General features: G+C 43.4%; 1 protein-coding gene across 1 annotated transcript in view; it reads left to right on the forward strand.

Moving 5' to 3' along the window:
- Rnf130 (ring finger protein 130) overlaps nt 1-14,814 on the forward strand; it is an 88,008-nt gene extending 73,194 nt beyond the window's left edge. Inside the window, 4 exon segments of the mRNA XM_032912039.1 lie at nt 3,578-3,674; nt 5,935-6,139; nt 9,449-9,542; nt 14,605-14,814. Coding sequence (XP_032767930.1) covers nt 3,578-3,674; nt 5,935-6,139; nt 9,449-9,542; nt 14,605-14,620 — 412 coding nt within the window. The 3' untranslated portion in view covers nt 14,621-14,814.
- The last annotated feature ends 265 nt before the right edge of the window (nt 14,815-15,079 follow it).

The following is a 15,079-nucleotide window of genomic DNA, read 5'->3' on the forward strand; positions in this document are numbered from 1 at the left end:
TCCACCTGGTGTTCCTGCTCAGTGTCCTTCCACTTGGAATACCCTCCATCTTCTACCTTTAAGGTCTTTGACTGTGAGCCTTCCATGGTTTCTTCATCCGCTGTGGCTGAGCGCTCTTGCCCCTCACTGCTTTCCACCTGGACTGAACAGACTGAACAGACAGCAACAGTTCCACCCTGGCTGGATGCCAAGTGCTAACCACACCGGTCTCCTGTCTTGATTGGCCTTCCCTATCTATCACAGCAGGGTCTCCTTAAACACCTCCCTAACCCCATTGTTCTCCTTCTTGGCCAAGTGAGCTTTGTAGAGAGAGTAGTTGATGGAATTCCTGAACTTACATCACCAGGCCTCCAGCATCTGCATCTGTGTGCCCCCAGCCCCCTGGGCACCTCCTAGGATGAAGGAGGCGGCTCAGCTCTGGTCCAGTACTGCTGTCCCTGCCTGGTCCTGGTCCAGTACTGCTGTCCCTGCCTGGTCCTGGTCCAGTACTGCTGTCCCTGCCTGGGTCTTTTCTATCAGCTCTTTCCCTTCCCAGGGGGCCTTGACTTATTGACTCACTGTTCCCTTGTCTTTGTTCTGTCTGTCTTTGCTTATCGGCATTTAGTCCTACTCAAGCCTTTGAGCCTATAGTTTGTTTTAAATCCATCCCTTACCCATACTGCCCTGCAGCCAGCTTTTGGTAGAATCTGTGTTCACTGTCTCTCCTCAGTTGGAGGAAGACAGCAGATGCCTATGTCTTTCTGTCCTTCATTTTTAACAAGCCTATTCTGAACCAAACCTTTCTCTATAGATAGCAAACCTCTTGTGAATTGCTTTGTCACGTGTTTTTTTTCTTTTTCTCCTCTGCTGCACTAATTCATTGTGGACAGATGGCAGTCAGCATTGCTTTGGGGACCTCCTGCTTGTGTCAGTTGATTACAGTTGATCATCTTTTGGATGTTAGCCATTATGGCTTCAAAACTGAAAACAGTCACCTTATTTAAAGGTTAGCCAAAGATTTGAGGAGGTAAAAATACCCAGAAGGAGAGTGCTGCAGCTGAAGATGTCTGCTGGAGCTAAAACAGACAGGATGCTGGCTGGTTGCTAGCTGGGGAGTTGCTGCAGCCACCCCCACCACGGAGGGAGGTCAGCTTAAACAGTGTCAGCCAGTCCTGGCTGGGAAAGGACTTCTTGTCTCTGACCTTTAATAATCCTAGATCCTTTTATGTTTGCTAGGTCCTTAACAGGGTGCTGCCGAGCTGTGAAAACAGCTCACCTCCAGCGCACACTCCTCCCCCAGCCCTGCTGCTTTTTGACCTCTCTATTCTGGTCCCTGGGGAGTAGGAGGGAAGAGGCCCTGCATTTCAGTGCTACAGGCTTTGTTCCTTCCATATTCTGTGCATTTCCCACTCTGTATCTCACAGCATTTCTTGCTGAAATAAAGGACATGGTGGAAGCTCTGACACATCAGTGCACTGCTCTACACTTCTCAGTCCACCTCTACCCCTCTCTGCTGCTGTGTGTATTTTTATTACAAGCGTTTTTTTCAAGAGTGATGGAAGGGTTGCTTTTCAAGTTCTGGCCCCTGCGGTGCTCCCTCTGGCTAGTGTGAGGGCACCGTGATGGATGTGCTAGTGCCTGAGGCTCATTACAGGAGTGTTCTTTGCCATTTACTGGGATACTGTGTGATCCTTGAGGTCATTTTGCCAGTTTAGAAAAGCTTTCATCTTCCCTCTCTTAGAACTTGTCAAGGTATTTCACAGACAGTTGTCCTTGTACTTAGCCTCGTAAGGTGGTCAAACCTGCCTTCCCACTCTCCCACCACATAGTCCTTCCCTTCGGGGGCCACAGCTAAGAGGAGGTGGGCCAAGGCTCCAGAAGCTTAGTAGCGAAGCGTTGCCCAGGAAGAAGATGAAGGGCAGAGTAGGTATGGTATGGTGAGCAGTAAGCTGCGGAGATGAGCACGGACGTGGAGACAATAGGTGAAGAAGGGCAGCTGCCAGCACCTGCTCAGCGGGGAGCAGGTGGGGAGTGCAGGAGTGCCCAAGGCCACTGCTACAGAGCAAGGGCTTGGTTTTTGGGTAGGGAGTGTTGTTTTTATTTTCTTTTTCTTTTAAATTTATTTCTTCATCTCTCGTACAATATATTCCAATCACAGCCTCCCCACAGGGCCTGGAAAAGCTGTGGGAGTTAGAGACAGAAGGTGAGATACACAGAAGCTAGACTAGCGGAGAGCTGAAAAGATTGGCTCTGAGTTATGGGATGCAGAGTTGGAGTGTCTGGGGCGCAAGTGAGGCTGCATAGAAAAGGAACATTTGTTTTGAAAAAAGTACTACTTACAGGTTCTGAGTTAGCTAACGGAGTCTACAGACAGCCATGTAGTCTTTATTACCTTCTCTTACAAAAGGGAACATGGGACGGGGCACTTTTTCTTCTAAGTCAAAATCTAAAAGAGAATAACTAAACATTCAACGTAAGAAAAAATCAAAGGTCAAAGGAACAGTTAGGTTATAAACAGTAACAAAACATTAAATTATAAATTAAGAACTAAGGTTTTAAAGATCTGATGGCCCTATTTGCTATCTGTCAAATTGTCTTTTATTCTAAACTCAGATTACAACATGTTCTAAAACTGTATCGGTTGATGGTCCCTTGCGTCAGCCTAGCACCTCAGGTGCCCTATGATGGGTGGCAGCTTCTTCGAGTTCTTGTGCAGGGGAGCCCATGTGAAAACGTTCCTCGTCACAGAATACAGACCCTCCCTGGGTGGATGACAGAGATCAGGAGGATGTGACTTTCTGTTCTCCTGAGTAGGAGAGTATGTCATCCACCTCCCACTCCCCCAGTCCTTAGCCCGTTAGCATCTCAGCCGAGAACTGCAGCTGATGGTCTTATTCTTAAATACAGTTCACCACATTAAAACAGTTCTAACTGCCCTGGGACTTCTACCAACGTTCAACATGAGGTTGAGTTTCATAAAACTAATATTTATCAGGAGTACTCTTAATTCATTTGTGACAATATCTTTGTGCAATTCTACACGAGCTTTTTTTTTTTTTTTTTTTTTTTTTTTTTTTTTTTTGGTTCTTTTTTTTTCGGAGCTGGGACCCGAACCCAGGGGCCTTCCTAGGCAAGCGCTCTAATTTTTTTCTAAAATATAGCTTCTTTATAAAGTCTGGTTGTCTTTATTCTTAATACATTTTTTTAGATCGCAAGCCTTTTTTGGAATCAGTGGCATGGAAAGGTAAGCTGGGGAACAGTAGCTTACACCTGTAGCCCCAGCTACTGTGGGATCACTTGAGCTTGGGACCATCCTGGGCAGCTCAGCAAGATCGTCACTTGCAGCGTACATAAGGCCTGTGTTAGATTTCCAGCACAACACAGAAACACATCTTATTCACTCTCATTATTCAGTGCTGTTACCACACGAGATTGGGTACAGAAGAGTGTCTGTAAATTATGTTTTTATATGCCCCCACTATCTCTTCAGTGTTGAAATCCCTTAAAGCAGAAAAAAAACTAAACACTAAATCTTTCAATGTTGATCTAGGAGTTCTTCACTGTGTAATTTATGATGTAATTCTCTGTTCTTTTCTAGGCATGTTTTCCACAAATCCTGTGTGGATCCCTGGCTCAGTGAACACTGTACCTGTCCTATGTGCAAACTTAATATTTTGAAAGCCCTAGGAATTGTGGTATGTCCTCTGATTGTCCCTACTTTTATGCAGTATCATATCCATATATAATATAATACAACTGACATAACACAAGCCATGCCCAGATCTCGTTAGAATACACTAGCTCTCTTCACCACACAGACCTTGTTGCTGCAACAGTGCCCTCATTTCAGATGACTTGGAGGCTCTAAACTACCTTTTGGGAGCACTAGAAGAGAATATAAGTAACTGTACTAGTCTACTTTGAGAAGTGTGCTTCTGGTTGAGGGTACATAAAGGACGTAGCAAACTGTGGTTCAGTGGTAATTTTTCTCATATTTGGCATAGTATGAAGTGATGTCATATTCTGCCAGTTAAGCTTGCCTTTCACGTCTCTGAGTGTCAGTAACTTGTAAGCAGCGAAAGCAGATGGTGACAACAAAGTCCCTAGAGAACCTCGAACAGCTTACAGGTGTGTGAGCCAGGTGTGCTGCCGAGAGGTCAGTGTGACAGGTGCCTGAGCAATACCGTGAGAATGTGGAAGACTTCCTTGCATTCCGTAAGAAGGGTGTGTAGAAGCCAGGCGGTGGTGGTGCACTCCTTTAATCCTAACACCGTGTAGCCAGAGGCAGGCGAATCTTTGTGAGTTCAAGAACAGCCTAGTTTACAGAGTGAGTTCCAGGACAGACAGGTCTGCACAGAGAAACCCTGTCTTGGGAAAAAGAAAAACAAAAAGGAAAGGGAAAGAAAGGAAAGAAAGGTATGTAGGAATAAAGATAGCTGGTCTGCACAGAGAAACCCTGTCTTGGGAAAAAGAAAAACGAAAAGGAAAGGGAAAGAAAGGAAAGAAAGGTATGTAGGAATAAAGATAGCTCAGCCATTAAAGGCTAAGACTTTTGACAAAATGCCGATAAAGGTATAGTCCATGGTGTGTGTATATATATATATATATATATATATATATATATATATATATATATATATATTTTTTTTTTTTTTTTTTTTTTTTTTTTTTTTTGAGCTTGGGACCGAACCCAGGGCCTTGCGTTTCCTTAGCAAGCGCTCTACCCCTGAGCTAAATCCCCACCCCCCCCTGGTATATTTTTTATTATAAAAAAATTAAGTCTCTCAACTGTTCTCTGAGAGCAAAGTTATCCTCCATGTGAGACTAATTTTACAGACACTCTCACATGGCCAACACATAGAAATATTAACTTGTCCTTTGTCCATTTTTTATTTTTATTTATTTTTATTTTATTTTATTTTTTTTTTTAGTTTTATTTATGTTATTTACATGAGCACACTGTAGCTGTCTTCAGACACCCAGAAGAGGGCATCGGATCCCATTACAGATGGTTGTGAGCCACCATGTGGTTGCTGGGAATTGAACTTGGGACCCCTGGAAGAACAGCCAGTGCTCTTAACCACTGAGCCTTCTCTCTAACCCTCCTGTGTCCATTTTTAATGGAGCCTTCTGGAATAAATGATAGCTGTCATGGTTCTTTGGATATGACACTACTATAAGCATCAGCTCTTAGATTTGTTTTTGTTTTTAATAGAACTTTGGGAGGCGCTAAAACAGAATTCTCTTGCCCTAGAAGCCATAGGTTCTGGGTCATGACTGTCCCTAGTGTGAGCCATTTTTCTGGGCTCTGCCTTTCCTGTGCTGCCTACTGCAGACAGGGCAGCCTCTTCCTCTGCTGTTAGCGTCTCTCACTCACTGCACACAGGTAGACGGTTGGCTGGAGCGAGTACTAGGCTTTGAAGCAGATTCCTTTCTTACAGTTTACAAGCCTGGATTCTGATCTGCTCTTGGTTACATGCTTTGTTTTTAAAGGTAGAAGTTTTGTTTTGTTTTGTTTTTCTTTACTAGGTACCAAGTAAATGGAGCATTTTAGAGAGGTTACAGAGTGAACGAGGAATTCTGTTACCTGCTGACCCTCAACAATAGCATTTAGTGTTAAGTAAGATAATGAACTATATTTTCAGACTGCAAGCTTTCCAGCTTTGTACATGATGCTAGCCTCCCTCTGCCCGTGACAGTGGCTACAAATGGCTATCATTTCTTTGCAAAGCTACAGTGGCCGGTTTGGACCTGTGGGTTTTGGTTTTCCTTTGTACCACTTAGGGAGTTCGGTAAAGGAGGAATGAGCTCATTCTTTGAAGAAGGTTTCTTAAATGACAGGAAAGATAAATGAGATGTGGGGAAAGCATGACAAAGTCTTTGCAGGGGGTGTAAACATTCAGGATTTTATGAACTTGTTCTTGTAATGATTTTTAATCTGGAAATATTTTGCAGCCAAATCTGCCATGTACTGATAATGTAGCGTTTGATATGGAAAGGCTCACCAGAACCCAGGCAGTTAACCGAAGATCAGCCCTTGGTGACCTTGCCAATGACAGTTCCCTTGGCCTTGAGCCACTGAGAACTTCGGGGATATCGCCTCTTCCTCAAGATGGGGAGCTCACTCCTCGAACGGGTGAAATCAACATTGCAGTAACAAGTAAGTGGGGACCCTTTTTCCAGGCACCAGAGAGCCTTGCTGTTGTATTGAGCACCTGATGATTGTCAAGGAGAAAGTTGCAGCCACGTGGTCCAGCAGTTTTGTAAAGAGTAATGTGTACATTTAAACACGTTTGGGATAACAAACTTTATAATAAGGAATGTGTATGCTGGTGATTATGTGGTTACTTCTTTAAAGGTTTGCTTTAATGACTGTTTGGTGTTTTGAAATCATTGCATCACAAATAGTTACTTTAAAGGGAAGCACTGAGGGCAGTGTGGGCTGGCAGGCAGCAGTGTTGGGGTGCTGCATGCTGAGCACTGCTACCCAAGATCTCCCGGGCTGTCAGCAACTTAGGGAAAAACTAATGTAGAATTTGAACCTAGAAAGTATTCTGAGATAGTTATCAATGTCTTAATTGTTGAACTGTTAATAAGCAAAAATGTAGTGAGGGCAGTGCCCGTCTGTGTACAGTGTGAGTGGGCTGGTGGCGTGTGTATGGGTGTTGTAGGCATTCATCTTGTAACAAGCAAGTTCTTTCCTGTTTTCATCCTTACATGCAGTTTCCATCTAACAACCTTTCACCCATCTCTCGTCGCCACTCTGGTGCTGCCTTTTCTAATTACACTGCGCTTGCCCAGGACTTCAAGCCTGGAGTTGATGAGGCTCCGTGCACTCTGGGAGTCAGTAACAAACATGGGGAACAGTTTATGGACTAGCTTGCTCTCTACCTGTTAAGACTTCTGTGCTCTGTTTTGTTGAAATGCATGGTTTAAACCATCCAGAGATTGCCATTTGTCTGAATGCCAAGAGCCCATTCCTTTAGGGGTAAAACTATTCTTTGATATAGTTTGGCTCATTTCTTACCATTTCCCAATGTCTGTTTTAGCAACATTTCATGGTTTTTCTCCTTGGCATTCAGGTTTTATGGTCTAGAGTTCACTGGTATTAAAGAAGATAAAGATGATTAAAATTGCGCTTTTGTAAGTCCTTCATTAACTGGGCATTTATTGAGCACCTACTACATTAAGCACACATCTTATCATTTTTATGTGGAAATGTCTTCAAAATCTTGATAATAAAATCTTTTGATGATAAAAATAATTCACATACCAAATAAAACACCTTTATCAGAATTTACACATAATGCTGGTAAAGAAAATTCATGTGATTATGTAGAGCCAGAGTACCTCTTTTCCATCCAAATCCCTGCATTGCCCTGAGCAAGTACAGTCTATTCAGCCAGCACCACTGTGCACAAGGAAGGCCCTGTGCTGAGTAAGCAGTGGGAGGGCAAAGGGTGGCCCGGCAGCAGCAGATGGTGCTGCAGTACTGGGGAGTGGCACCACGCAGGTGGTGCTTGGGTGGTTTCTCAGATTTCAGAAATACAAATGTACTTGAAGTTTCTAAATAGCAGTCTGCTTATCATTATCAAAGGTTTATTAGAAAGTGGGTTGGCAGCTTACTGCTAGGATCCAGTCTGTGAGGATCGAGGTTCAATCCCAGTGTGGAGGAGTCTGCCTTTAAGGAAGACAAGTAAGAAACAGGCACAGTGGGATATGCTTATAATCCCAGCACTCCTAGTACTTAGGAGGAAAGGCAGAAGGGTTAGAAGTTCAAGACCAGCCTCAGCTGTAGCTAAACAGAAAAGGAGAACAAAATGAATATTGTGTTAAGCTCCTTGCTGTCGATAGTCATTCATTTCTTGAGTTTTTTAAGAATATCAGTATATGTTATTCCCAACTTTTAAAAAAATATATAGGTTAAAACAGTGATTTTTACAAGGACTCTTGAGTGTTCATCTTGATGTCAATAAAAAGCTTAAATCTAATGCTATGGAAATCTGTAATCCAAGAAGCAGTGGTTGCAGTGTCCTATGAAAAGAGCGTACTAGGAATTTTAATCATATAAACCAATCAGGCCTGCAAAGATTAGCTCATGGAACAAACTCAGCATCCTGGGAACCTAGAGAACAGGTTCCCTACGCCTTTTCTAGGAAGAGAAAGAAAGAGAGAGATAGAGAGGGAGGGAGGGAGGGAGAGAGAGAGAGAGAGAGAGAGAAAAGAAGAGAGAGAGAGTGTGCGTGTGCACGCACAGTTTATGCAGTTAGGATTCAGGAAACCCAGATTAACAAATACCCAAGGTGGGACTGTAAGGAGTAGTTCATACTCTTCCAGAAGGACCCAGGTTTGGTTTCCAGCACCCACATGGGTGCCCCACAACCATTGAGAACTCCAGCTCCAAGGGCGCTCCCACACCTTCTGGCCTCCATGGGCACCTGTGCTCACATCCATGCATACGCACATACTTACAGACGCACTTACACATAATTTAAAATATTTCCTGAAGAAGTACCCATGTCACATATATGAAGTCTTATGAAAGCCATTATTTTGTATACTAATTTTAAAATGTTAAAATGAAGATTTCTTCTCCTTTTAGGCACAATTTTGCAAATGAACATTTGTCGTGCCTTGATACAAATGTAGAGGAACTTTATAGAATTACTTTGTTAAACTATCTCTACTTAGTTTGTTGTGGGAATGTTTTATAGTTAAGATTCTGGATTGGTTCTAAGGCTCCAGGTTAGTCTCCCGGCCTCCCCAGGCATGCATGACTTTGATTTTGACTTGTACACACCAGAGTTTCAACTCTCGGATGAGCCAAGTATCTTCTCGGTCACCAGCCTCCTACTTCTCTACAAAGGCAGATAGACAGCTTTGTTTCCCATTCCCAGCAGGAGTTGTGAACCTATTTTGTTGACACAACTGTGATGTATCTTTTTAATATGAAGATTCCAAGTAAGAGAAAACAAGGCAGACATGAGTGGCTTGGAGGGGTAGCTTGCTGCTTAGTGTACCCACAAGACTTCTGAGAACCCACTCTTCGTTCCTAACCCTTATCTAAGACCGAGCATTAGAATCATGCAGAAATAGCAGAAGGAAATTTGGAGATGGTTATAAGTATGGTTGCTCTGTCCTCTAAGTCTGCAGTGGCATGTGTCCATGTACAGACCCCCTGCTTCACTTCCCTGTGCCTCTTGGTGGCCAGACCCCTCGTGTACTTCTGGATCTACACTGAAAGAGATGGTTGAGCCATGCTTTCCTTTCTCCTTGCAGCTTTTCCCAGTCCTTCCACTAACCTTCTCTAGTTAGTAGCTTTCTGGCAAACTTCTCCTGCTTGACTTCCTTGAGCCAGCCTTGGCTTACACCTCCGTTGACGTCTGCTTCGTATTTGAGGGAAGTGTTGACATCGATTTGACTTAAACCTTCTCCCCAGAGTGATTTCCTCCCTTTCCTTTGTCAACAGAAGAATGGTTTATTATTGCCAGTTTTGGCCTCCTCAGTGCTCTCACACTCTGCTACATGATCATCAGAGCCACAGCTAGCTTGAATGCTAATGAGTAAGTAACAAATCGTTTTTTGGATTGCATGTGCCAGATGATCCCAAGAAAACATGTAGTTTTTATGAAGGTGGTGAGACTTAGCTTCCCACCTATTTCATGCTGATCCCAATGGGGTCATAATTAGCAAAATAATTTATTTCATGAGAATCTATTTTAGTCACACAGAATGGGAGTTCACTTTGTTCAGTAAGACCAGCATACACGAGCCTCTGGAGGCTCTCTTTAGTGCATGCTGGATCCACAGCGTCATGTAGATGCCAGGACACCAGAACAGTCTTTGTATGTGAAGAATGTCAGTGGCCTCAGCATTGAGAGGAATAACTCCACTCCGTGTGTGCTCATAGGACTTTACAGGAGAACACTGAAACCTTTGCCTGTGATCAAGGACAGGAAAGAAATGGGAAGGAAGTCCACAGCTCTCAGAACACAGTTGGGAGTAGAAGTATCAGAACAGACAGTCTCTCAAAGGGCAGACAGAGGCCATGACAGGATACAGAAAGTCAAATTTGACCTCCATGAGGAAGAACATCAGTCAGGCTTCTTAATGGTGAGATGGCCCTGCCCCCCGAGGAGTGTACAGAGCTGGGAATGTTGGCAGAAGCTGCGTGTTACTATGAGGGCTGTCGTAGGGGAAACATCTTGGTCATTCTGATGCAGTGATTTCCAGAAGTAGCATCCACAGTGCTGTGATACTGGGGGGTCTTGTCTGCCTTCATTTTAAATGTTGCCATTTTCTATTCAGTCCTTTCTTTTACTGGAGTATTCAGACTCCTTAGAGATGGGTGCAACCCTGGGCCAGTACTCATTCAAGCCTACATTGCTGCTGCTGCCCATCGTGTGCTCTCTGTCAGGGAGTAGACCTAGCATTTTAAGTTGCCAACAATAACCAGTCTCTTGGATTAATTAATATTGTTCAGCTGAGGAAATAAAATAACTTTAACTTCCGCTGACTATTACCTCTAATCTTATCTGTTGACAAATACAGGAAATACCTTCTGGCATCCATGACCCCATACATATTGAGAGGCTGTTGTGGTTCACTGACATTCTTCACCCTGTAGAGGACTGCTCTTCACCTATGTATTAGGTTGGTCAGCAGCTAGCTACCTCTGTTGATGCTACATCAGAACATAGTGTCTTATTCTAGAGTCAGACACGTAGATTTGGTGTCACTCAGCTCCTCCTCTCCAGTTGTGAGACGGGCATTTAAATTTTCTGAAGATTATTTTAATCATCAAAATAAATAGATGATTAGTCTACATCATAGGGCTCTCGACTTAGTATAGTGCCTCGTTCGTAATAAGTGCTCAATAAATGTTAACCAAATTTCACTGAGATTCTGCTATAGTTTTGTGTAAAAGATGGCCACCTGGGGCCAGTGGGAAGGCTCAGCAGGGAAGCCACTTGCTGCCAAGCCTGATGACCTGAGTTCAATCCAACTTCTACAAGTTTTCCTCTGACCAACACACATACATACAAACACCATCGGACAAAGGCACACACACACACACACCATGCACACAAACAGACACACAGACAAAAATAGATAAATATAATTTAGAAATTAAGATACGACCATTTACCTTTATAAAGCCAATTAATTTAATTTTATCCATGAAATCAGATACAGAGCATAGGAACTCTGTGGGTGCCCATGATTTCAAAAACACTTTCATTTAAAGTGAAGTCATTGTTTGGTCTGTAGCCAATTGTCTTGCTTATTCCCAATCAAGCTAGATAATAATATAAGCCCAGTTCTTAAGATTTTACCAGTGAGGGGGCCGGTGAGATGATTCAATGGGTAAAGGCGCTTGCTGCCAAGCCTGACTTGAGTTCACTCACAGAATCTGCCTCATGGAAGAAACAAAAAAAAGGTTTCTGCAAGTTGTCCTCTCACCCACACCACACACACACACACACACACACACACACACACACACACACACACACACACACACACACACGTTTCTTCTGCACATAAATCTAATTAAATATTTTAAAGAATTCAACTCTAAGTAACAACCTGTACAAGTAAATAAGTAAAGAGTGATGCTCTGGGCACTTGTCTAGAATCACTAGACAATTCAATGGTCCTCTCACTCAGATTCTTCCCAGATGCTAGTCTATACATCAGATACTTTAGAGGACGCCGAAGGAGCCCAAGTACCTGGTCATAAGCTTCAGTTGCATGCATAAACCTAAGTCATGGGTCTTCATAGCCATGTCTTAGACAGCCCTTCTCCCATTACCCTTTGTAGATGGGTGATTTGCAATGGTTCATTTGACTGTTACTTCTTTGCCTTCAAAACCATCCTAAAGGACAGTATTCATAATCCCATTTAGAGAAAAAATTGAATGAATGTGTGTGTGCATGTGCACATGTGTGTATACACACCTGAGGGTACATAAAAAGATAGTCACCAAAATACTGGTGGTGAGTACCTTAGGTTCTATGTTTACGATAATATTTTCTTCTCCGTTGTGAGCTTCTGTAACTTGGGGTTTGTTTTTGCAAGCATAAGTTACTTGGTTTTTTGGGGTTTTTTTTAAAGACCATTTATTGGAAGAAAGATCAATCTGCCAATGTCTTTCTAACAGGTTGGTTGAAATTTCTAAATGATTTTATTCCAGATAAAAGGGGTTTTTTAAACAATTTTATAATTCATTTGTGGATTTTTTTAAATCTACATACTCATTTTGCCTTTTTCTATAACTTTATAGCCAAGACGTGGAATGTATCACCACAGCCAGTTCATTAGGCTTCTGTTTGAAAAGAACATTGACAGATGAGCAGAGTGTTGATGTATAGAAGGCCCCGAGAATGAAGGCATTAGATGTCTTGCAGGGTCTCAAGGACTGGTAGAGAAGAGAAGGGTTGCTGTGGATGTGTGCCCCTCTGTGTGCACCGAGGTTTCACACTGTACAGCTAGTGAAGAAGAGGGCAGTGCTCACTATAGTTCTAGAGCCTTGAGACACCACATAGAAATGGATTTAGTGGAAGCAAGTAACTTTGTATCAGGCAGAGTTGGACAACTGGTAAGCTAATGAATTTGCCAGTTGTTGCCTGGCTCTTCACCCAGAACCTACAGTCTAGGGCTTTAAGGCAGGTCAGTCACCCTTTGAGTCACATGCCACTGGGCAGGACCAGCCCATGTGACAAGGATCTGGCTGCTTTCTAGTTCCCATTTACAAGACTGAATTTCAAAAGCAAAGTTACCAGACATCTTTTTTGCCGTCTCCCAGAGTGAAAGCTGTTTTACCTTGTGACCTAGTAGTACTCTCTCTTACATGACTAAAAACAAAAGTTCACAAAGGTGGCTTTTACTGCCTCCCACATCTGTGATGTAAACTGTCTTGTGCTTTATTACCCTGTCAATACAAGCTCTAAACTAACCTCAGGAGCAGTTTGAGAAACACTTGTCAAGAATTTTAGATGTCTACTTTTTCAGCCAAATACTCTTGGTCAGACCAGCATCCATTTTTGTTTTTTTATGTTACCGTGAATACCTTTCTTGTGAACACAAAGATTTAATGCTACTTTCTGAGGTGTGTGTGGGCAATAAGTCTTCTTGTCATATTGATTCTCTTTAGCCAATCTGAGTGTGAGGCTTTAACCACAGAGGAGGACAGTGGGATTCAGGCCTGTGCCTCTGATCCCAGCTCCTTTCTTTACACCACTTGGCTCTGACTGCTCCAAAGAACAGTGAGGGATGCAGTTGTGACCAGAGAAGAAAGTGTAGTTTCTGAGAAGATGGTTCAGAAGAAGAGACCGAAGAAAGCATTAGTTCTGTCGGTCTTTGGCAGTAGCCATTTTCCTTTTTCTCAGAGCGACTACCTAATGTTGAGGTGTTCCTAAAAAGCCTTCCTGTATCATAAGGCCCAGTTTTTCTGAGATTACTACAAGGAAGACGTGGTACCCTCAGTGGGGCCTACGACAGATGAGCAGGGGCGCTTATGACAAGTGACCATTGTTCACATCAGAGCCTTATCCAGAAAGCGTTGGCTAGCTCCCTTACTCGTTTCAATCCCACATCCCAGTGCACACTAGGCACCAGCCTCATGGGATCAGGGGTGTGCTTAGAGACCTAGCCCTTTCTGCGGAGTTAGAAGTGAAGAAAGAAGCAGAAAGGAGCTAGGGAGGGGGCACTGTGCACTTTGGGGCACACCCAAGAGTGCTGCTGCCTTTGCAGAGGAGCCTCGCTGGAGAGAGGAGCAAAGGGAGGGGAGGCAAAGCAGGTTCAGGAGTGTGTGGTCCGATGCTTCCACTGGAGGTGGGAGTGCTGGGAGTGTCTTACGGCTTTTCATGGTGGCTATAAATTTGAAGGTACATATGGAGGCAGAAAGATAGATAAAGTGGGAGCTGAAGGAAGAAATGATCACAGTGGGGAAGAATGAAGAGGCCCTACAGAGTTGTATGACAGCCAAAGGTCTAATGGTTTGAAGCATGGATCCTCAGCACAGGGGAAATCTCAGATTTGGGACAGTGCAAATGAGCCAGATATGGTGGCAGGGAGGCCTTGCTTAGGGAATAAGTCAAGTACAAAGGGCCAGGAAGCCAGATAGGTCAGGGGCTGCAAAGGACAAACCGGGTCCTGGGGCACCAGGGAACTTCCAGAGGACTGCAGGCACTTTTCAGCTCCTGTTAATAGAGGCTCTAAGGTCATATGCCATGCACCAAAATCTGAGCAAGTCTGAAACAGCACCACATATCCCTGCAGTCTGCTCTTTAGCTCTTCCAAATAAGCCATAGTAGTCCAGGGTGATAAGAGGAGCATGCTCAACCAAGGCAGCCACAAACCCAGCGTGGATAGCACTATCCCTGTGTGAAAAACGGGCACTGTTAGCCCATCTTCTCCCTGTATTCACTCTGGGAATATCAAAACACTTTGAAAGAACAAGCTGCTTAACTACTAGTGAGAAACTGCTGGTCTCTGACAAATACTAGGGACTGGGGACAGTCCCAGGCCATCCTGCAGTTAGGATCACATCTGTTGTTTTAGAATGTTGACAACCTCCCTTTAACTAATTAATGACCTCTGTTTTTCCTTTTATTCCATAGGGTAGAATGGTTTTGAAGAAGGAAAACACTGCTTTCTGACTGATTGCCTTGAAGGAAAAAAGAACCTATTTTTGTGCATCATTTACCAATCATGCCACACAAGCGTTTATTTTTAGTACATTTTATTTTTTCATAAAATTGCTAATGCCAAAGCTTTGTATTAAAATAAATAAATAATAAAATAAAAGTACCGTGTTGCTAAGTATCCTTCGCCAGCGTGTGTTTCAGAGGCTGATTTTGATACATGACTCCATAAGAGGGTAGGGACAGTATGGCTGATGGTCTTTACCATGGACTCCTTATGTGCCTGACTGGCATGGCAGAGCAGGGACATCCTGTGTGGCACTGCCCCTCAGTGCCCAGCTGATTTACTCTCTTTTATTTTCAAGGACGCCTATTCACCTGGTAACCTCTCCTTCCTTTGTCTGTGGTCCTAGGACATTAGCTTCACACTCAGAACGTTTAGGTGTATCTC

This window comes from Rattus rattus, chromosome 9, assembly GCF_011064425.1.
Source record: "Rattus rattus isolate New Zealand chromosome 9, Rrattus_CSIRO_v1, whole genome shotgun sequence".
NCBI classification, from domain to species: Eukaryota; Metazoa; Chordata; class Mammalia; order Rodentia; family Muridae; genus Rattus; species Rattus rattus.